Genomic DNA, 24,766 nt, shown 5'->3' with positions numbered 1-24,766 from the left:
CCTGTCCTGTTTATGAACATTTTTTGTGATTCTTCGAATAGACATGAAGATCAATCGTTTACAAACTCCGTTTGTATATATCTAGTAGAACATCTCTACAAAATTTGGAGCTTTTGTTATCAAGAAAAAAAAAAATGGAACTTCGTTGAACCAATAACCGGTGAAAATAATAGAAACAACATTGAACTTACTAAATCATCGATTAAATAATTGATTTTAAAAGTTTAGTTTAACTAATTTAAAACCCTTTTTTCTTTGATGTAAAAAAATACTTTTCTTTATTAATAATAACTAATGATATACATATTAAATATTTATTATATATAATAAAAATTTATAATAAATTATATGAACAAATAAATATTATATTTGAATATATAAATTATAGTTAAAATTTGTATAAATAAATTTTTTAACATGTAAATTATATTTTAAATTTATGATAAATAATTTAAATATAGTATAATATTATTTTTTACTTATTGATGATTTATTTTAAAATATTATAATTTAATTTATAAATAATTATGATAAATAAAATTTGAATTAGATAAAAAATTAAAAAAGTTTCTAAATGTCGAAAGAATTTTTTTTAAAAATAATCTCATACAAAATAAATATTTATATTTAATATTTTCTTTTGTTCGTCCTAAAATACACCGTCAATAACAGTGACATATATTTAATATATAAGTGTTAATAACTTATTTATATTATAAAATAATATTATTTTTATTTATTAAAAAATTATTTTAAAATATTAAGATTTAATTATAAATAATTATGATAAATAAAAATTAAATTAGATAAAAAATTATTAAAAATATCGATCGAACAAAATTTTCTAAAAGGACGAAAGGCATAATATAAGTTGGTATTTAATATACACAAAAGTTGATTCCAAAAGGAAAAACAAGTTATTGCTCAAACCACATAATGACCGTGCCTCATCCCTTTGTTTTGATTTTCCTTATTTTTCAAGTACTTTTCTTTGCACAATTTAATACAAACTGTCAAGTATTAATAAACCATTACCGTAGTCTCTCAAGTTTTTATTTTTAATATATAAGAATTACAAACAATAGATTTGAACTTAATATCTTGTAATAACTATTTCAAATTTTAACTTTGAAGTCTATGTATTATAATTTTCTTATATTTAAAATTTGTAAATGATTTTTTTTTTTTTTACTTTAAGAACTATTTACGAGAAAATAATACTTTAGGAATGAAATTGAGAATTTTTTCATTATGTATTTAATTAATGAAAAGTAAAGTATTTATTATTAAAAAAAGTGTTATAAATTAACTAAGAATTGATTAGATTTTCTTTCTAGTCATAAGTAGGGAAAGTTTGGTATAAATGAAACTAAAAAAATTATATAATTTTTAATAAATTTTAGTTAAGTAAAAAATATGTTTAAAATAATATTTATGATATTATATTATCTTTATAATATGTTTTGATAAATTGTTTTGATAAAACGAAGTTTTGGATATATTTTAATCTAATTTTTGGACTTATCGAGATGATTTTCATTTTATTTGAAAATTTTGTGTATATACATATTGTATTAGGATCGCTACACTTTGTATCTAAAAAAAAACTTTTTAATTTAATTTAATTTTTAACTTGAATTTTCGACAACTTTTTAAAAATTAGGTTAGTTATCAAATCAATCAAATATTAAATTAATAGGTTAGAGATTAAATTAATGAGTCGCTAATTAAATTGAATCATCCAATCTTTATTAATTTTATAAAAAGAATTTATATTATACATATTTCATATTTAAATTTCAATAAAAGCTATATCATATCTTAATGAAGTCTAAAAAAAATATAGTTATTATATTATTGATAGAATAACTAAATTATATACTAATTGAAAAAGTATATATAAAATATAAAATTTAATTCAATTTAAACATATATATTATGGATAGCAAAATTGAATGCTAAAAGAGAAAACTAAATAAAACCGTCTGATCTTTAACTTATAAGTCATCAATTTGTCTAAAAATTAGTAAGATTTTATCAATGTTTATTGAATTGAATGTAATCCAATTAAATAAAAAGTTCAAATCAGCTTGGTCATCGATTAGACTAGCCTAACCGATGCATCTAAATTGATTTTTAAAATTCTATTCCCCAATTTAATGAGGCGAACTTATATTTCATTTTTTTAATAGTTATTATTTATTTCATTTGTATATATTAATAGATATTTACTGAGAAAAAAATTTATTTAGAATTAAATTACTTTTAATCACTTTTTTATACGATACTTTTTTATATACTAATTTTAATATGATATAGTTAAGCATGAAAGAGTAAATAAAAATATCAGACATAAATTTACCATTATATATGTATACATATATCGTTAATTTTACTTTATTTAAATATATTTTTAGTCTAATTTTAATTTTAATTCTTCAATTTTATTTTGTTCGTTTCGGGTATTAGAAATTTATTTTAAATAGTACCTACTATCATTTAGTAATAACCTAATATTAATTTAAATAAGTCATGTAAGCAATATTTCGAGATGATATAACTTTTTTTTATATAATTATTAGAGAGGTGTTATGTTTAGATTCAACTATTTCTTTTATTTAGACTACAAATATTAACTCCAAGAAAATCACTTTAAATTATTAGAAGAAGAAAAAAATTGTTGATCAATTGAATGGAGTTGTGCAATGATACATATAACCAACACCTTAAACAAAATTTTCATCCCAATACTCTCAAAGTTAACATAGCATATTTTCAAAAGGCAAAGTAATGTTTTCTTCTTTTATTTTGTAATTTTTTATTTGAAAACAAAGTGTCTATACAATAATAATCATTAAACACCCACTTTATAACAAGATTAATCAGCTACGTGATTAAATAACCCTTTTTCTAGTCATTGCAATCATCCACCCTAATAAACTTTCTTTTTCTTTTCCCGCTCCATCTGTGAAATCAAATGTCTTATATAATACTGTGATGAGCTTAATATCAAGCAAACGTAGGGAAATCAAAATAAAAGAGACCAAAATATTTCTCAAAGGTTTACCTAAATGTAATCATCTATGTATTGGTAGGCACCCCCCTTCGGCCTGATTGAAGGCCGAATACACCAAAATCGAAAGACACCCCTTCGGCCCTAGGCCAGGCTGAATACCCCTTCAGTCCTAGGCCAGGCCGAGTACCCCCTTGGCCCCAATACATCATAAAAAACAAGGAAGCATCCCGCAAGTATCCAATTCACCCTGGACACCCCCTCGGTCCCAGGCCAGGCCGGATACCCCCTTGGTCCCAGGCCAGGTCGAATACCCCTTCGGCCCCAGGCCAGGCCGAATACCTCTTCGGCCTTAGGCTCGACCGAAAGACTTAAAGCAAGGACGACTCACATAAACACGTGGCAAATTAGATACCTGTTATACAATAATTACCATGCTTGATTAAGAAAAGATTAAGGTTAATTAAAATGTTACCCATCTCCCAAGACAGAAGGCCCACCAGGCCCAAACATGTCACTATAAATACACAGGTGATGGGACATAAATGAGGTACGATTTATTCCATATAAAAGCACTTATTGCTCTATACCGAATACTTACTTGATCGTCGGAGTGCCTTTGCAGGTACCCTCCCCACCACTCAGAAACAGTATTCGGTCGGCACCGAAGACTTAGAAGATCAAGGAGAAGGAGCGACAAGAGGAGTGTTTCTAGACAGGAACATTTTGGCGCCCACCGTGGGGCCGAAACCAGAACGGTTCTCGACCCTGAAGTAAGATGGTAGCAACAAGGAGTCAACAAGAGAACGCAGTCGTACACCCCTTCGGGATGCCCCCAGACAACACCAGGCAGCAAACTAATCAGAACGAGGAAGAAATGGAAGAATCATATGTAGATCGGTCCCAACAACCCAACCCATCGTCGGCCCTCGAGCAACTAAAGGCTGAAATGATGGAACTCAAGAGGCTTCGAGAAAAGGACGCCCACAAGTTGTCGGTCCTTAGAAGAGAGAATGCCGAGCTCAGAAGTGACAACCGGTCGTGGCATCCCTCTCAAGATACCCCCAACACACAGTCAACCCGAGACCATGGTGAATCGTCAGGATGGTACAAAGAAACAAGGGCTCCCAAGCCCCCAGCAGGAATGACAACTACTACTCTAGATCAGCAACGGCGACAGGGAAGAACGCCCTTTACTCCGGACATAGCAGGAGCTAGACTACCTGACAACTGGAAAAATTTAGCTCTTGAGAAGTATGACAGAACCAGCGACCCGGAAGAACACCTTGACGCCTTCGTCACGCAGGTCGGCTTGTACACCGACGATGATGCTGTTATGTGCAAGGTGTTCCCCACTTCACTAAAGGGACCGACGTTAAACTGGTTCACAAGACTCCTACCTGGATCGGTTGACTCATTCACAACCTTATCATCCCGTTTCGTGATACAATTCGCTACAAGCCGCCCTCACCAACTCACCTCAATTGCGTTAGTCAACACCCGTCAAGAAAAGAAGGAACCCCTCAAAACGTTCATGGAAAGGTTCGGGAAAATGACCTTGTCCATCCGAGATCTGGACCCCGCGGTGGCAATGCAGCATCTCACCATGGCACTGAGGCCGGGTCCTTTTGTAAATAGCTTATGCTAAAACCCACCCAGAGACTTGGATGACCTTAGGCAAAGGGCCACAAAGTACATGCAGATGGAAGAATTGGCCGAGTTCAGAAACTAGAACCGGTCCGACCTCTTCCTCGGAAAGAAAGAAGCTGAGAAGGAGCACCCTCCAAGATCTCGCCCTCGAGATACATCTGATCGAGAAAGGAACAATAGGGGTCAAAGGTATATGCAGTATACATCGCTCAACACCAGCAGGGCCAAGGTGTTGGAGCAGGCCTTAGCCACAGAAGTCCTAGCTGTTCCTCGAAGAGCTATGACCCCGCCTTACGCTGATAAGACGAAAGCATGTCAGTTCCATCGGAATAGGGGGCACACTACTGAGGAGTGCTCTGCCCTTCGGGATCGCATCGAAGACCTCGTCAAGGCCAGCCATCTTCAAAACTTCATTCGGTCAACAGATAACAGAAGGAACGACTACCGCCCTGGTAGGGGGGAGTACAGAAGGGACAATCAAGATCGGGCACCTCCGCGGAACCAATCCCGTGAGCGCAGCAGGTCCCAAGATAGAAACAATCAGCGAGACCGTAATCAGCCTAGGCGAGTGATAAACACCATTGCTGGAGGCTTTGCGGGAGGAGGAAGCTCATCTTCGGCCCGAAAGAGACATTTGAGGGCCATCAAGTCGGTCAACGCTATAGGATGGGCCTCCCCCATTCGTATGCCCCCTATAACATTCACTGACCAAGATTTCCAAGGCATTGACCCGGTGCAAGATGATATGATAGTCATCAGTGTAGAGATCAACAATTGTATTGTGAAGAAGACTCTGGTTGATCAGGGGAGCTCGACAGACATCTTGTACTGGAAGACGTTCGAGCAACTTGGCATCCCGGAAGAAGAACTGACGCCTTACGATGAATTCTTGGTAGGGTTTTCGGGTGAACGAGTAGACACTCGAGGAACGATAGACCTGTATACCTACTTCGAAGATGACCAGCGTAGACGAATTAAGGTGCGTTACGTAGTGGTGCATGCCAACACTTCATACAACATTCTGCTAGGCCGACCCTCGCTGAACAAGCTCCGAGCCATCGTCTCCACCCCACATTTGGCTATGAAGTTTCCATCGGAGGAAGGGACCATCATCACTTTGCACGCCGATCAGAAAACGGCGCGCGAATGTTACTTCGCCAATTTAAAGGTACAGCCAACTCCAAAGCCAAGACGAGATGTCAACGTCATCGGCGATGTTGGCCAACCGAAATTAATCGAAGGCCTAAAACTTGATCCAAGGATGGAGGATGAAGATAGGGTCGAGCCTATAGAAACAACGGTTCCGTTCCAACTTGGAAAGAATGAAGAACAGGTCACTTTCTTGAGTTCTCAACTATCTGAAGTAGAGGCTGAAAATATTAAGCAGATCCTACGAAAGTATTCAGACTTATTCGCTTGGACTACAACGGATATGTCGGGCATCGATCCAAGTTTTCATTGCCACCGTCTCTCAGTATGCTGTTAAGTCTCAATTTTACCTCTTTTTGGATGAGACTTATTGAACGAATTCCACTCATCCTTTGAACCATTGCAATATTATTGTTCTCTTTTTGGTTCATTTTGTGTGCAGATATAACTAACCCAAATTCAGCTAACAATACCTTAATACACCTCATTTTTGTGCAGGTATTGAGCTAGTGACTTGAGGATTGAAGACTCTTAGGATTGGAAACCTAAGAAGCTAAGGAGCAGAGAAGAGGTTCTGCGCCGGGCTCAATATAACCCGCGCTGGGCGTGACAAAAACAGAGTATTTAATCTCTGCCAGTTATATTGCGCCGGGCGCAAAAGGAATTAAGCCGGGCGCAAAAGGAATTGCGTCGGGCTTGTGTTGAGACAGAGAGTGCTTGACTTCTCTGGAAGAACTTGCGCCGGGCGCAAAGAATTGTGCGCCGGGCGCGGAACCCTAATCTGATCTCCCAGGCTCGTATTTGAAGCCATTTTCGGGGATCTTTCTCTCCATTCTCACATTGGGCGCCTCCAGGAGCTGCGGAAGGGATTCCCAGGGCTTGGGATCGTCCGTGTGCGGATCTTTCCTTCGGTTCTTCACTTCCTCTTCCATCTCTATTTTGTATTTGCCCTCATTGTTGTGAGTGGTTTCACCCATTTTGTGGGGTTAGATGTAACCAACGTACTCTATTGTAATCTTTACGATTTTAATGATATATATACATGTTGTTTTATTCTTTGTTGTGTTTGTTTCTATTCTTAATGCTTGCTTTGGATTGATCACCCTTTGCATGATTTAAGGTTCCATTGAGTATTGGGAAATACCTTTGAAATTAGTTCTGAAACATATGCCTAGTGGTGATTGTATCTAGGGATAGAGCTTGACCCTTTAGTAGTCTTAAACCCTAGCCCGTAATGCGGGTGTAGATATTGGGTACTCAAGGGATTGATATTCAATATCCGCACCTAGGCTCTTTCTCTAAGGGATTAGGTTTGAGTAAACTCTTGGGTTGACTAAGCAATGAATTCAACAAGAGATTAAGGATACATTGGTGTTACGTTTGGTGAAATCTGACCCCCACAACCTCACAATACCACAATACCATTCCTTACCTTTTCCACTCACAAAACAATATTTATTTACAGCTTTCATTCCAATAGTCACAACTTTGAATTCACTGCACAAACTATGAAATTGGAATTATTCTTTAGTCACGAATAATCAATAAATGCTTATATAACCTTCTAATCCCTGTGGATATGATATTTTTACTACTTGAACGGCCGGTATACTTGCCGTGTTTGAGACCGTTGATTGAATCAAATTAAATTATAATTATAACAAAAGCACTTCAACGGAAATCTCAACATATGCCGAGACGCCAAGCCCATCGCCCAAAAGAAAAGAAAAATGGGTGGAGAAAAGGCCCAGGCAATAAAGGAAGAGACCGCCAAACTACTCTAAGCAAAATTCATAAGGGAAGTCAAATACTCCACGTGGTTGGCCAATGTGGTGATGGTCAAGAAGGCAAATGGGAAGTGGCGGATGTGTACAGACTACACAGATCTGAACAAAGCGTGCCCAAAAGACGCTTACCCTTTACCCCACATTGATGCATTAGTTGATGGAGCGGCCGACCGCCATCAAAGATTGAGCTTCCTGGACGCTTACTCGGGGTAGAACCAAATACCCATGTAGCCGCCAGATGAGGAGAAAACAGCATTCATCATCGATTCGGCGAACTTCTGCTACAAAGTAATGCCCTTCAGTTTGAGAAACGCTGGTGCCACCTACCAGAGACTCATGGACAAGATTTTCCGCCACCAAATAGGGACATGTTTAGAGGTATACGTGAATGACATGGTGATCAAATCCACCTCAGCCAATGATCACCTAAAAGACCTTGGCACGATCTTTAATGAAGTACGACGACATCACATGCGACTAAATCCGGCAAAATGCACCTTTGGGGTAGCCGGCGGAAAATTCTTAGGATTCATGTTGTCAAAAAGGGGTATAGAAGCCAACCCCGATAAATGTCAGGCTATTATCACTATGCAAAGCCCTCGCAACATAAAAGAAGTACGGCGGCTTGCCGGACGCATCGCTTCCTTGGCTCGTTTTCTTCCCTGCATGGCCGAGAAATCAAGGCCCATAATGACCTTACTGAAGAAGGTTACAAAGTTTCAATGGAACGACGAATGTGAGTCAACTTTTCAGAACTTCAAGACAATGCTCACAACTCCACCATTGTTGACCAAACTGGACCCTCAACTGGACATGATAATATACATATCAGTGTCAGACAAAGCCATCAGCTCAGTCTTGGTACAAGAGAAGATGGAACAGATGCCGGTGTACTTCGTCAGCCGAGTGCTACAAGATGCCGAAACAAGATATCAGCATCTCGAAAAAATAGTGTTAGCCCTTGTACATACCGCTAGGCGCCTACGACACTATTTTCAGAGCCATCGAGTGGTCGTCCGAACGGATAGCCCAATCACTAAGGTCTTGCGAAAGCCAGAGTTGGCAGGGCGAATGGTCGCCTGGTCCATCAAACTTTCACAATTCGATATTCGTTTCGAACCAAGAGGACCCATCAAAGCGCAAAGCATGGCCGATTTCGTGAATGAATTCACACCACAAGTGCTTCCTGGGTCTCACCTTTGGACCCTACATGTAGACGGATCATCAAACCAGCAAGGCAGCGACGCTGACATCATTTTAGAAGGCCCGGCTAAAGTTGTGATCGAGCAGTCACTACGATTCGGCTTCAAAACATCCAACAACCAAGCCGAGTATGAGGCCCTTCTAGCAAGACTGCGGTTAGCACAGGATCTGGGCATCACCAAAATACAGTGTTGGAGTGATTCACAAGTAGTGACAGGGCAAGTCAACGGTACCTTCCAAATCAAAGAGCCAACATTAATGTTATACTTTCATGCTTTCTAGAAGCTGAAAGGCGACTTTGAAGATGTCCAAATTAAGCATACACCCCGAGAACTCAATACGAGGGTCGATCAGTTGGCTAAGTTGGCCAGCAGCAAAAAGGTTAGCCATTTGCATAGCATGATACAACAAGAGTTGCAGAAGCCAAGTATCACCCAAGCCGAATGTTTGCAAGTTCAGCAAGAAACACCCAATTGGATGACCGGCATAGTCGAACACCTCGTAACCGGATCCTTGCCCACTGCTCCCTTGGAGGCAAAGAAAATGAAAACCATGGCGGCTCGATATACCTTAATCGCTGGAGACTTGTACAAGAGGGGGATTTCGTCACGACTACTGAAATGCTTAGCACCAGAACAGGCACACTACGTGATCCGGGAAATCCACGAAGGCATATGTGGGAGTCACTCGAGAGGCCGAACCCTTGCAACTAAGGTCATCCGAGCTGGATACTACTGGCCAACACTAGTGACCGACTGCGCCAAGTTTGTTCAACAGTGCAAACCCTGTCAACAACATGGATCTTTGACACACCAGCCCCCCGAAGGGTTGCATTCCATCGCCACTCCCTGGCCATTTTCTATTTGGGGCATGGATATCCTGGGACCCTTCCCACTAGCGAAAGGCCAAGTAAAGTTTCTCCTTGTGGTAGTAGATCATTTCACCAAGTGGATTGAAGCGGAAGCAGTGGCCACCATCACGGCTAACAACGTCCAGAAATTCTTCTAGAAGAACGTCATTACCTGTTTCGGAATCCCATACGCTTTAATCACGGATAATGACTTACAATTTACCGACCGCCGTTTCAACGAGTTTCTATCCGGATTAGGCATCAAGCACAAGATGACCTCAGTAGAGCATCCTCAATCCAATGGGCAGGCAGAAGCAGCGAACAAGGTCATCCTTAAAGAATTGAAGCGACGCCTCGGACAAGCTAAAGGGACATGGCCCGATTGTTTGCCTGAAATCCTATGGGCTTACCGTTGTACCCCACAAAGTTCGACTAGGGAAACCCTTTTTCGATTAACCTATGGCACAGATGCTATGATTCCGGTGGAAGTAGGAGAACCCTCCCTAAGACAAACACTATTCAACGAACAAACCAATGAGGAAGCGCTAAACATCGAACTGGATTTAGTCGAAGAAGCACGCGACCAAGCCCTCATCAACATGGAGGCTTGCTGAACCAGGTTAATCAAAAATCATCAAACAAAGGTCAAGCCACGAGAATTTCAACCCGGCGACTTGGTCTGGCGAGTCACAGGAGAAGCACGAAGGGACAAGACTCAAGGAAAGTTGGCACCCAACTGGGATGACCCCTATCGTATAATGCACAACTTGCAGAACGGAGCGTACAAGTTGGAAGAACTCACAGGAAAATCCATCCCTCGGACATGGAACGCAACACATTTGAAGCACTACTTTAGTTAGCAAACACAATGTAATTGTTTCGGTGCACTCTTTTCCTCTCCTCAGGTTTTCCCCTCTTAAAAAAGTGTGAAAAGAGGTTTTCCTGAGAAGAGGTTTTTAACGAGGCACCATATCAATGAAACAAGCTCTTTTTCAAGAATCTTTTATCTACTCAGTCTAATTACAAGTCGAATACATACTTCCCTCCCGAGCACCCTCGCTCGGCCAAGGTTGAAAGAAAAATTCCCTCCCGAGTATAACAACTCGGCCAAGGATGAATACTTCCCTCCTGAGCACCCTCGCTCGGCCAAGGTTGAAAGAACAATTCCCTCCCGAGTATAACTACTCGGCCAAGGATGAATACTTCCCTCCTGAGCACCCTCGCTCGGCCAAGGTTGAAAGAACAATTCCCTCCTGAGTGTAGCTACTCGGCCAAGGATGAATACTTCCCTCCCAAGCACCCTCGCTCGACCAAGGTTGAAAGAACAATTCCCTCCCGAGTATAACTACTCGGCCAAGGATGAATACTTCTCTCCCGAGCACCCTCGCTCGACCAAGGTTGAAAGAACAATTCCCTCCCGAGTATAACTACTCGGCCAAGGATGAATACTTCCCTCCCGAGCACCCTCGCTCGGCCAAGGTTGAAAGAACAATTCCCTCCCGAGTATAACTACTCAGCCAAGGATGAATACTCCCCTCCCGAGCACCTTTGCTCGGTCAAGGTTGAAAGAACAATTCCCTCCCGAGTATAACTACTCGGCCAAGGATGAATAAGTCCCTCCCGAGCACCCTCGCTCGGCCAAGGTTGAATAAACAAATCCCTATCGAGCCCCGCTACTCGGTCAAGGATGAATACATCAACTCCTTCCCAAATACCCGGCTCGGCCAAGGACGACTTGTTCAAAGCCTTCCCGAGTACCTCACTCGGTCAAAGATGAAGCAACAAGTCCCCTCCAGGTATTTCACCCAGCCAAGGCACTCAACAATTGATGACTACGTCTTCGCCTTAGTCGAAGGGAAGTACGACCGACAACCTACCAAGAAAGAAGGGAGATTTCGCCTCCTTTGTTCAAACTGATACTTACAAACATCCTAGTGGTCTGAACAAATCCGAGTCGGTTCTACCATTTAAGAACTTAAGCAAGACTCATGCAACACCGAATACCTAGGAGCACAACAGGAAATAAAACGAAGTTCGAATAGGTGACAAAGAAAATTCATTAAGGGCTCTATGGCCGAAGCGGCTCTAATGGCCAAAGGGTACAATGATTCCATGGCTCGGATGGCCTACAATAATCAAAAGCAAAAACCAAAAGTATACCCTAGGTCTATACATCTTTACCAAAACAGATGCATAAGCAAAAAACAAAATGCCGAGATGCCCTCAATCGGCGTTAATGGTCTGCTCGGTTTCTTAATCCTCGTTCACCGTCGCACCAGGGTCTTCGGGGGCCGCTGAACGAGGAGGAGCCATCTGGTCGGGTTCGGCATTGGCGTCGGCATCGACATCGACAAAATCCAAGAATGCCCCTTGGAAAAAATCTTTGCTCAACTCAAACGAGAAGCTGAGAGGAAAAGTGCCGAAATGGGTGGCCTGCCGGACGGCATGCCAGAATCCGTCCTCATGCTCCTTGACAATCTTGCTCTCACAATCGGCCCGGAAGGCAGCCATGGCCGCATCAGCCTCGGCCTTTGCTTGCTGTTCCCGAGCAGTGATCTCTTGAACCTCTCGGATCCTCATCCGCTCAGCGTCTTCCGCCGCAATGGCTCGGCCTTCCATCTCACCCAAGGCTTCCTTTAGGCGGGCCACCTCGGCCTCCAACGCAAATTTCTCATTGGAAGTTACCTCATGCGCTTCAACCGATTGCTGAAAGGCCGATTTGGTTTCCTCCAAATTCTTACGTAGATTATGCATGTCGGCCATAGGTTCCAACGCCAACTTACGAAGGATAGACGTGGGCCTTGTCTGCAATTCACAGGCCATGGCCCATTGGGCCGAAGGGGTGGCGGAATCAAGCATCTGATGCCCTTGATACGATAGCAAGTCCGAAGACATCATCCGGGTCGGCCGAACTTCCTCGGAAAGAGAATCCTTGGCCACTATGGCCGAGGGGATAGCCAAATCGGTTGAGGGAGCCTCCGCCTGTCGTTGTTTGGGCCGATTGGTTCCCCCAGCAGCAGTGTCGGCCTTCCTCTTCCCTTTATCCTTTTTCTTTTTCCCGGACTGTTCTGGAAGGGCAATAACATGAGGAGGCGGCTGTGGAACAAATATGGTAGTCGATCTTTGATCAATGGCCACGCTTCTATGATCTTCGGCCGAGGTACCGACCGGGGCACGGTTCCTCATGAGTTGCCGATACAAAATGTCGGCACCTTGCTGAGTAAGAACACATCAACTTAACAAGAACAAGTGAGTAAGAAAAATCAATACATACCCTCTAACTCAAATCGAGGCCGAGGTGATTTGAGAAACAGCACCAGAAACCGAGCCGGGATCCCCTGGGGTAATCCATTCAGAATATTTGAGGTCGATACCTCGGCCTCGGTCAACATCTCCAACGAAAACTCATCATATTTCCGAGGCTGCGTGGTCCAATATAAAGGAAAAAGAGGATTCTGCTCGACATCATAGAAATAGTTTCGGCCGACAATGGGGTCTATCATCACTTTAACGAACCCCGACTTGAACCCCTTAAAGGATGAAGTATACGGCCTCATAAGTGGCCAGTCGGCGTGCCGAATAAGAGACAGCCATTTGACAAACTTATTTGACGGACGGGTACAAAAATAATGTAAGAATAAACCTACGCTAGGCTCTACATAATGATATCTACAAAGCACCCGGAACGCTTGCATGTACGCCCACCCATTCGGATGCAACTGGGTCGGCACCACGTTCAACACCCTAAGTACCCCCATTTGGAAGTCATCCAAAGGGAGAGACACCTCGAGTTCTCGGAAAAGACATTCATACATATAAAAATAATCACCTTGACCCTCTTGCTTTGCAAGGAACACAAGGTCCAACTCCCCAGGGCCTTCGGCCCGACACCGGCGTAACTTGACCGGATATGGCTCCAAATCCTCCCATCTAGCCAATGTACACACTCCGAGAAGGTGCTCCACGACACTCCTCGCATGAAAACGGGAAAAATAGGCAGCTACTTTCCTGTCGACCCACTCATACCCCGGAACATCACAAGGAGGAAACTTCTGGCTATAGTCCTGATGACTCATCTCGACATCCAGAAGGTCCGAGCCGGATGAACTGGCCGACTCCCTACTATTAACAAGCCCCAAATGAGGGGAATTCCCCACCTCGACCTCGACATTGAAGGCTAACATCTCGGCCTCTACGTCGACTAACAAAACCCTCGCGTTTGAGGATGACCCCGAAGACAAATTAACCGTTTCGGCAGCCATGAAGTATAGGGAAAGCTAAAATCTACCTTTTTAATGAAGCACTCGGTTCACAAAGCGATGAAGGTGTCGGGGCAGAGGATTTAAAATGACAAAGGGCGCAGCAATGACCATGCCCTCCCACCATATATATAGGCAAACCCCCCGGAATCCCAAAAGCCTTTCATTAATGCTCCTACAACTGAAGAGACACTAGCTAATGGCTCGAGACCCTAGGACGGCTGCGCATGCAACGGTCACTATCATCAACGGTCACAACTCTCGAGGAATGTACGGAAACCCTAAAAACCCACCAAACCTACTCAAACCCCTTCGTCTTCCATCCTTGGGCTTGGGGGGGGGCAGTGTACTGGTAGGCACCCCCCTTCGGCCTGATTGAAGGCCGAATACACCAAAACTGAAAGACACCCCTTCGGCCCTAGGCCAGGCCGAGTACCCCCTTGGCCCCAATACATCATAAAAAACAAGGAAGCATCCCGCAAGTATCCAATTCACCCTGGACACCCCCTCGGTCCCAGGCCAGGCCGAATACCTCTTCGGCCTTAGGCTCGACCGAAAGACTTAAAGCAAGGACGACTCACATAAACACGTGGCAAATTAGATACCTGTTATACAATAATTACCATGCCTGATTAAGAAAAGATTAAGGTTAATTAAAATGTTACCCATCTCCCAAGACAGAAGGCCCACCAGGCCCAAACATGTCACTAAAAATACACAGGTGATGGGACATAAATGAGGTACGATTTATTCCATATAAAAGCACTTATTGCTCTATACCGAATACTTACTTGATCGTCGGAGTGCCTTTGCAGGTACCCTCCCCACCACTCGGAGACAGTATTCGGTCGGTACCGAAGACTTAGAAGATCAAAGAGAAGGAACGACAAGAGGAATGTTTCTAGACAAGAACAATCCAGTTTTAGTTTTCCCACTTCTACTGTTAAATCAAATGTCTTACTATAACATTATTCATGATGTTGTTAAAATCAAACAAACTATAAACTATGGAAAATCAAAATAAAAAGGACCAAAATAGCATTTTGCTCTAGCTTATATAGAAAAGACAATCTCTCAATTTAATGACTAAAAGTTATAAATAGTAATATAATATTAATTTTAATTAATAGCTAAAAATAATATTGAATTTTTAATAAAATTTCATTTTTAATGTAATTAAAAGTTAATTCAATATAATAAATTTTATTAAATCTGACTAGGTCAACCACTTTGTATTGGTTGATATAATTAAATTTATTAAATGTAATTAGGTCTCCATACACACATCAATTACTATTATAAATTTCAAGTTTTCTTCAAGTCACATTAATTCAAGTCTATTTTATATAGATATATAGTTCTTTTAAATTTAACTACAAATTTATAAAATTATTGTTTTAATTATTAGTGTTTATAAATTATATTTTAATTATAACAAATAATTTACTTATTAGTTTATATTCATATATAAATATTAATTAAAATAATATATTGTTAGTTATTTTAATTTTAACCACATGTTTATAAAATCGTTAATTTTATTTACTTCTTTCCTGTATAAATGATTCAAATACCTAATTTACCAAGAATAAAAAGTAGTTAAATAACAAATTATTATTATTTTTTTAAATGCTATTGTACTACTTTTTTTCTCTTAATTATTATTCACATTTCTCTTAATCAATTAGAGTGCATGTAAGATATTACTTCTCTCACATAATTAATATTACTTACTTTCTTAACCAATTAAAATACACATCTTTTAACTAGTTTATAAATAATATATTTCAAAAAATTAAGAAAAACATGATTTAATTAGATAGTATGTTAAAAATAATTAATACCTTAAACACTATGAATTAAGTCTTATATAGAAAAATAAATAATTATTTTATGTTAAATCTTATAAATAGAAACGACAATAATATTGTTCATGAATTAATAGACATTAGAATAACTAATTAAAAAAAAAAGAAGAGAATTAGTAAGATAATCTTTAATATTACTATTTTTTTTTGTCTAAGAAGGCAGTATAACTTATTCTCACTGGGTCAATCCTTATAGGGATAAAGTGACACAACTCTAATCTAAGTTAGTGGTTAAATCTTGGTACTTATTTAAAAAACACAATTTTCAAAACAGTTGAGCTAGACATTTGATTAATATTTCTACTTAATATGAAAATTATAAAATTGATATTTAATTATCAAAATTATATAATAAATAATATCAATGTTAACAATTTAATTTTTTATTAAATACAATTAGGTCCATAAATTTAATTATATTTAATCAACAATTAATGAAAAGTTGAAGAATCAACACTCAAAATTGTGTATAATTAAATATATTTAAAATAAATTTATACCTACATATATTATATTTATAATAATATTTTTTATATTTCATTATATCTAACTATTTCAATAGTATATTTATAATATTCTAAAATAAATGAATGTTGTAATACATGCTATTTCTTCTTGAGACTTCAACTATACTTTTTTCTTTTTATAATCTCGACTTTGATAAGATAAAATATCTCACTTATTTTTTTTTCTCGTACAAATTTCATGCTTAAAAAAGTATCACTAAAAGAAATGTTACATGTAGTAGTGACATATAAAAAGTGTGACTATAGATACAATATATGTAGGTATATGTCTATTTGACATATATTTACATACAATTTTAGTGTTAATTTTGAATGAGATTTAACAACATATTTTGTGTGTCACTATAGTCTATATTCACACTTTTTAATAATATATTAACATATATTGTAGTTATTGTATGAGTAAAAATAATTTTTAATGACATATATGGTGTCACTATAAAGTGTGTGTCACTATATTGCAATTTTATTGTAGTGCATGTTTATTTTTTTGTTCAAAACCAATATAGAGTTGTACTTCAAAAATAGTGTAGGCTTGCATTTTAAGCCATAAAGTTGTTGTAATCTCTTAGCTTCTTTTCCCCAAAGTTTTCATGTTATACCTTTCGGCATACAAGACTCCAAGCTTCTCTTTTGTTCTTGAAACATAGATAAGACTGAAAAAACATATTTTATAAGACTGGACATTTAAATGATACGCTGTGTTTTAGTGTTATATTTGTAAGACAATCATTTATGCCAGCTTATAAAATATTTATTTATTTATTTTAAAAAAAAGACTTGTTCATTATCTTGTTATCAGACAAATTCGTTTGTTTAATCAAAACATTTGTGTATCTTGATTTTTCCTTTAATTTAACAGTTATCATTTTAAAATAATGGTCTTTTTTTAAAATAAAAAAAATTTGAAGTGCGATTTGAATATATGAACTATATAAATAAAATTACCTATACTTATATATAAAAACAATTTTTTATTTTCGTGAACATAATTATCAGATCATTTTATGCTTATGAGTCATAATCACTTGCAAACCACTCAATTAATTACATTTCTTTCTTCAAACTTCTCTCACTTCTTAATTAATCACTTACTCTATTATTTTTATTTTTTATTTAAAATATAGATAAGCATGAAGTGTCTCTTTCACACTAATAAATAAAATAAAAATTACATAAAAAGTAAATCACAAAAAATAGAAAAAGTAAAAAAAAAAAAGAATCAAATTCCTTTAATATTTAATGCCTTATTTTTTTTCGAATGTTAATTTAGTTTCATAAATTTTCTATAAATAAATTTAATGACAAATTTTATATCTTAATTAAAAAAATAAATTTATTGAGACAAATTTCACATCTAAAGAAAAGTTCAAAATCATGTTCAAATCACTATTTTGAAAGGATATGATTAATTGAGTTAGAGAAATCGACATGTATACATCATGGATTTCATTAGAATTTGTAATAATAACTTAAAAGGGAGGGTTTTAGCCTTTAATTTAGTCTTTTGAACAATCTAAGGCGAAACAAATACGCTACGAACCGTCTAAGCTATAACCTGTTTGTAAGCAAAAGGTGATGCATAGACCATTCAGCTTTTCCTTCAAGTCAAGGAATAAGAAAAGAATAAATTGTTGGTATAAACTACTATAAAGTGTTTACATTATCAACTTATTGTATAATAGTATTATATTTTTGTAAACGATTTATATAATGTTGTGACATTTATATTTTGTGTTAAAAAGTTTTATTTATATGCTCAAGAATTCTTTGGGATATGAGATTTGTACTTTTTGATGTTTCTTTCTTCTGTCTTTTATTTTATTTTAATATTTATATTCATAACTAGTATAAATAAGTTATGTTAAACAAATTATGTTACTGATCATTTATTATTATCGAGATTCATGTTTATCTTGATTTGAGCGCTGGAGTACTTTTTGCAGGTAACTCCTCCCTCTGAAACATTTATCCAAAATTCTCGTTCAGCTCACAGATTACTAGAAGATTACGAGTGTGCCCTTAAATAGATAGAATGCTCAAGAATTTTTTGGGAGCTGAGATTTGTACTTTTTGGTGTTGCTATGTTGTCTTTATATATATATATATATATATATATATATATATTAAATATTTATATTCATATGGGTTTGCTAACCTACTCACCAAATTATTGGCGATTATTTTAGACGAAGGTGGCTAAATTTTTAGGATATTATTTTAAGGAAAGTAGGAGAATATATGAAAATATTGACGAATGGAATTAGAGATTAATTTATCAAACGTTTTATGATGTTCCGTTTCAAACTGTAAAACATTGAGCGTACGGCTACTCTTTGTGGTTCAACAATGGCATGTAAAGTTCTCATATAAAATAAGAAGAAAAATAGAATGGCTTACAAACTAAGGAATTTGTTTGCGCAATAATTAACCTATTTTTCAAATACGCCGTTGATTATTACTGCTTTCGATTTAAACTTCTTTTATGTGGATCATCTTGATAATTTCTTATTAATAAAAAAGCATAATATTGTTTTTATACTTTAAGGATAATAAACATTTTTTTTATTCAATAGTAGAAATATATTTTAAGAATATATAACAAAACGTTAAAACATAATACTGTGATGTACTGTACATACGAAATATATAGACAATGTAATAAAAATAATGGAAAATACATTTCGAGAACAAAAAAAACTTAGTAAGTTATCAACTTTTTTTAATATAAATGATTTCGCATATTTATTAATCTCGGATAATCTATTGGTTTATCATTTCATTAAACACATAATCTCAAATCTATCTAAAATTTATTAAAACTATTTTTTTAGTATTAAATAATAACAACAATAACATAAATCAATCACCTTATTAGAGTTAAATTTATTTTATGTGCTTGATTTAACTCATGATTTATTCTTTTAATTTTTCTATAGCATATATAATAACTATAAAAGAGTAATTGTTTTATTGGTACTTTCATTATATATTTTTTTTTAAAATAACATTATTCATTCATATTTTTATTTACCTTTCCTCGGACTCTTTCCTTATTTCGAAAACAGTGTTTCTTCTTTTAATAAAATAAAGAAATCTAAGAAAATTTGTAAGGAAAAAATAAAGTGTAACGAGGGTATTTAAATAAAGACGTGCGATAATCGGCTACTAATTTTTTAATATCTTAATCTTCTTTAATGATATATTTTTTTTATCATGATATTAATAGGAGTATTTATCAACTTCGTTGAAAATTAATCTATTGAGATTTTGACTCCATTAAAATTATTTTTTTCAATTTCATTTTTGTATCAATTAAAATTTAAACTCAAAATCTTGAAATTTGAGAATCACATAAAACATCAGTTGAAACAAGAAATATTGTCCCTTAATAATACATTAACAATATTTATTTTAAGATAAAAAAAATGTGTCAATACATTTTTTTTTCCACTAATATAACCAATGTTGATTTGTATATTTAAGGAATACAATTAACTACTATATAATTGCCGGAAATGTATATCATTAATTACATTACATATACATACTATATACACGCGTCGCCGTGAAAAAAACAAAATCTTTACATCATCCGTAGACTATATAGTATATACGCAATTTTTTCATTCACCCACTTTTTCTATTATATTAAATACGTGAGTTTATTGTTTCGAAATTATTCTAGTCTAATAACTACAGCAAAGAAATAATATACCTACTCTTCCTTTCATCTCTTTTTCCTAGTTTTCATTACATTATTACGTATAACATTCCCTGCTACGTGTCTACCCCACTTTTGCGTACACGTTCAACTTTTTTCCATAGATTTTTATGTAGCCGAGTAATTGATGGTTAAAAAAAAGGGTCTAGAAAGTATATATAACATATATAGTTACGTCATGCACAAAGACCCCCAATGGAAAAGCAAGAAATTAAAGAAAGAACCTTCGGCGGCATTACATCTTATTTATGTAAAGACACAAACATTGAATACTTGCCTACGTGTGACATGTGAATGAGAACAAATACGATCAAATAGTTACACTTTTGGCCATTCAAGTCAACAATGGGAACCTTCAAGCCTTCAACCATTCCTTAGGTCATGACTTGCTCAAACCAAACGTGTTCATGTCAACCTTCTATATAATTAATAGCACACAAAAGGGAAGAAGAAAAAAAGAAACCAACAACCTCATAATAACATCTTTGTGAGATTGTCCCAAACCAAACATGTCAGACCCTCCAAAGGTTCACCCCGTCCATGATGTTGAGGCACCAAACGAAAACCAAAACCACCCTTCAGCACCATTGGTGCCAAGGACCATGTCCAAATCTGATGCAGGTGATCCAGAGAAAGTGGATCAACATCAACAACACCCTCCACAAGGAACCATTCCTGTGATGCATTCAAAGCCACCAAAGAAAAGAAGAAGCTGCTGCTGCAGATTTTTCTGTTGGACAATTAGCATATTGCTGATTCTTATTGTGGCCATTGGCATCACCGTAGGGATACTATTCCTTGTGTTCAGACCAAAGCTTCCAAAGTACTCAGTGGATGAACTTGGAGTCTCACAGTTTGATCCTTCTGACAACAACAGTTTGTCTGTGACATTCAACTTGACAATCACGGCCAGAAATCCTAACAAGAAGATTGGAATAGACTATAGAGGTGGCAGCCACATAAGTGCTTGGTATTTGGACACAAAACTTTGTGAAGGGTCTTTGCCAAAATTTTACCAAGGACACCGCAACACCACGGTGCTTAGTATCCCTCTCAGAGGGCACACACAGAATGCTACTGGTTTGCAAAGTATGGTTCAGCAGCAACTGCAAGAAACGGGTAATGTGCCACTCAATTTGAAGGTTAAGCAGCCTGTGAGGATCAAGCTTGGGAAGTTGAAGCTCTTCAAAATCAAGTTCAGGGTTAGGTGCAAGATTGTGGTGGACAACCTTAGTGCTAATAATTCTATTAGAATTAGGAGCAGTAGTTGTAAATTCAGGTTTCGGCTGTGATGAATTCATTGTTGGTTGGTTTGGTGCATATTCAGTTTGCATTGGAGATTAATGGAGGAGGATATGCCGATTGCTTTATTGCTATTTGTTTCATTTCTTTGTAGATGGGTTTTTCTTTCCATCGCCACTTTGAGATGCTGTTCTTGTACTTTTGATTCTGGTTTTTCAGCCATTTCTCATGCATATTATATATAGCATATAATGATATTCTATTCGTTAAATACCGAAGAATGAAGATTTTTAGACTTGCAATTCACTAGATCTGGACACACATGGCACAATATCTAACAAATTTTTGGATTTTTTTTTTGCATGCTTATGTAAAAAAAAAATTAATAAATTGTAATCTTGGTTTATTGGTCTGCTCATTTTTAAGACAAAGATGAATCTAAAACGAGTAATTGATTGAACATAGATTTTACAGTTTAAATAGTTTTCGCCTCTTTAGCGTGAAGGAAATTTTTAGACAAAGGTTTGTAATATTAACACAATTTTGTATTTTTTTCCGAAAATATCTAAAAGCAAGTTTGTGAATTTTACGATGAAAAATACTACCAACAATCTTTTTCTAATTTTCTACAGTTGGTTGAAATTTATTAAAAATAAAAAAAATTGATCTCAATAAAAAAAAAAAAAACTCATTAAATGAATTGTCATATTCACAAAAATTTATAATTATCAATAATAAAAAGTATTAGAAAAGTGTGTTTTCCCTGCCAACCGAGCTAAGTGTATGTCTATGTATAGCACGTTTAAATTGATTTCTCTAGTCAGATAATTAATTGTGACAACTGATTGTGATGTTAGGGAGCTTAAAGTAAATAACTAGATGAATCAAGAACATACAAGTAATCACCCCGTTACGTAATTTATAATTTAATCCAACCCAAAATCCTTAACACGTTATAAATATGAAGAGCTTATTTCATCTTATTAATAAAAGAATGCATTAACATTAGATTAATTATTTTTTTTATCAAGCTTATCGTTGATATAGTAATTAAGATCATGTGATTCCTATCTTAAAACATTACATTGTCTTAAATATATGATACCAATGTAAGAATTATACCCTTAAAAATAATTATAGTAGCCTAGTAGGAACCTCGTCTCGAAATATAAATTTGAATAGCATACTCGCATAGGATTTTTTTGGGAAAAAAAAATACTAAGCTGTTATAAAATGTAATCCGTTTGTAGTTTTTCATTAGTTAGTCTAATGTATAAATGTATAATCAACTGAAAAAGTACGACAAAAAAAAAATCCTGATAATCAATAAAATGATATAAATTTAATTTTGACCGTCCATGAGTTAGTCCACTTAAAAGCAAACAAGAACAACACGGATAATTAAAATACAACTATTTTTATACTATCAACAAAATAATATAAACCCTAAACCCTATAACTTAATACAAGTATTTTTATACTATCAACAAATTAAAATAACTATATGTTACTTTTTAAATAATTTTATAAAATAAACAAATTTTAACTTGATAATTATCGATGAAATGACATTATAAAAAACCTTTACTATAATACTCATGGTTAGGCTACAAATTCCCGTTGAATTAGTAATCACTTTTAAACTCGAAGCAAAGTATGAATGAAGTAAAAAGGTGTCCTTTATGTGTTTTAACAATTTTTTTTTAATAGAATTATTGGTCTCACTTTTTTTTAGGTTTTTTGACCAAAGTGGGGTCGTTGACCAACTTATTCACGTAAATGAGGCTCTTTTGAAAGTATTTACGCCTTTGGGACTGTTTACAACGGTGTCGCTATGGCTCATAGCGACACCCATGCCACGTGGAATTTTTAAACTCCAGGGGAGCCATGAAAGCCATATTGATAATGTCGCTATAGCTCATAGCGACACAAAACGGCTTCAATGAAGTCGCTATAGCCTACAGCGCCCCATTTTTAATATTAAAAAAATAAAAAAAATAAGTAAATAATTTTTTTAAAAAAAATACGAATTTGTAAAAGTGGCGCTATGACCTATAGCGACATTGTGTCGCTATAGGCCATAGTGCCACTTTTAATTATTTACTTAATATATTTTTTCTACTTTTTAATTTATTTTATGAATTTTATATAAATCTATATTTATATATTTATCTTTTCTGTATTTTATTTATTAAAAGGAAAAAATAATTAAAAGGAAAAAATATTTAAAAATAAAATAGAATAAAACAGAAATTTAAAAATAAAACTTGAAAAAAGTTAATAATATAAATAAAAAAAATAAATAAATAAATAATTTATTGAAATTAAATAAATTTTTTTAATAACAGAAATATAAAATTAATATTTTAAATAAATTAATAATATAAAATTTGAAAAGAAAAGAAAAGAAAAAAAATAAGTCGCTATGATCTATAACGAATTTTCGGCGCTATAGGCCATAGCGACTCGTGATGAGATTCATTCTTCTGCCTGATGTAAGAGCTCATTATCTAATTAAACGCACCACTAGCTCATGCAGGTTTCATGTTTCCTTTTTTTTTGTTTTACAACGCAGGTTTTACGTTTCAAGCTTTCAGTTTCTAGTGAAAAAATAAAGTATTATTTAGACAAACAAAAATTAATAAAAATATTTAATTTGTTTTCTTTATATTGTGAAACGATAAATTAATATGTAATTGTTAATATAAAATATAGAAAATTTAAAATAAAATAAGTTAATAATTTAAAAAAAAAAGAAATTAAATAGTGGCGCTATGGCCTATAGCGACACAGTGGCGCTATGGCCTATAGCGACACAGTGGCGCTATGGCCTATAGCGCCACTCTTATAAATAATTAAAATACATATTTTAATATAATTTAAAGCAAAAAAATATATATAAAGATAACAAATTAGAGAAAAAATACGTTTATAAATACAAAATAATAAGTAACTGTTAATATAAAATATAGAAATTTTAAAAAGAAATACGTTAATAATTTTAATAAAAAAAAACAAATAAAATAGTGGCGCTATGGCCTATAGCGACACTGTGTCGCTATGGGCCATAACGCCACTCTTGTAAATAATTAAAATACCTTTTTTAAAATTACGTTTTTAAACAACTTATTTTTATTTTTATAAATATATAATAAATAACTCATTTTATTATTTTAGTTACATTTAAATTATTTTTGTTTTTTTCTTTTTTTTTTCTTACATGGTGTCGCTATGGGCTACATCATTTCTGTTGGTCCATCCACTGTGGTGACCTAGCCCATAGCGACACTGATGTGGCTCAGTCCAGCCAATTCTGGGCCCAAAAAAAAAATGTCACGTGGCAATGGTGTCGCTATGGCCCATAGCGACACTGTTGTAAACTGCCCCAAAGGCGTAAATAGTTTCAAAACAGCCCCATTGGCGTAAATAACTTGGTCAACGACCCCACTTTGGTCAAAAAGCCCTTTTTTTACGTTCTTCTCATCTCCTGTATA

General features: G+C 35.7%; 2 protein-coding genes across 2 annotated transcripts; both read left to right on the top strand.

The window, feature by feature from the left end:
* Positions 1–9,924: 9,924 nt before the first annotated feature.
* LOC145951931 (uncharacterized) lies at positions 9,925–10,266 on the top strand. The gene has a single exon (XM_083064123.1). The coding sequence runs from the start codon at positions 9,925–9,927 to the stop codon at positions 10,264–10,266; it is 342 nt and encodes a 113-aa protein (XP_082920249.1).
* Positions 10,267–20,397: 10,131 nt separating this feature from the next.
* LOC109797603 (NDR1/HIN1-like protein 6) lies at positions 20,398–21,543 on the top strand. The gene has a single exon (XM_020357697.3). It carries the CDS (start codon positions 20,540–20,542, stop codon positions 21,320–21,322), a length of 783 nt encoding a protein of 260 aa, XP_020213286.2. The 5' UTR covers positions 20,398–20,539; the 3' UTR covers positions 21,323–21,543.
* The last annotated feature ends 3,223 nt before the right edge of the window (positions 21,544–24,766 follow it).

The sequence above is a fragment of the Cajanus cajan genome, chromosome 9, assembly GCF_000230855.2.
Source record: "Cajanus cajan strain Asha chromosome 9, NIPB_CcT2T_4, whole genome shotgun sequence".
Lineage (NCBI taxonomy): Eukaryota > Viridiplantae > Streptophyta > Magnoliopsida > Fabales > Fabaceae > Cajanus > Cajanus cajan.
Note: the sequence above shows the minus strand (reverse complement) of the source record. Positions and strands in the feature narration are given on the sequence as shown.

Coding starts and splice junctions, on each gene's coding strand:
- LOC145951931 (XM_083064123.1), top strand. CDS start 9,925: ATGACCTCAGTAGAGCATCCTCAATCCAATGGGCAGGCAGAAGCAGCG.
- LOC109797603 (XM_020357697.3), top strand. CDS start 20,540: ATGTCAGACCCTCCAAAGGTTCACCCCGTCCATGATGTTGAGGCACCA.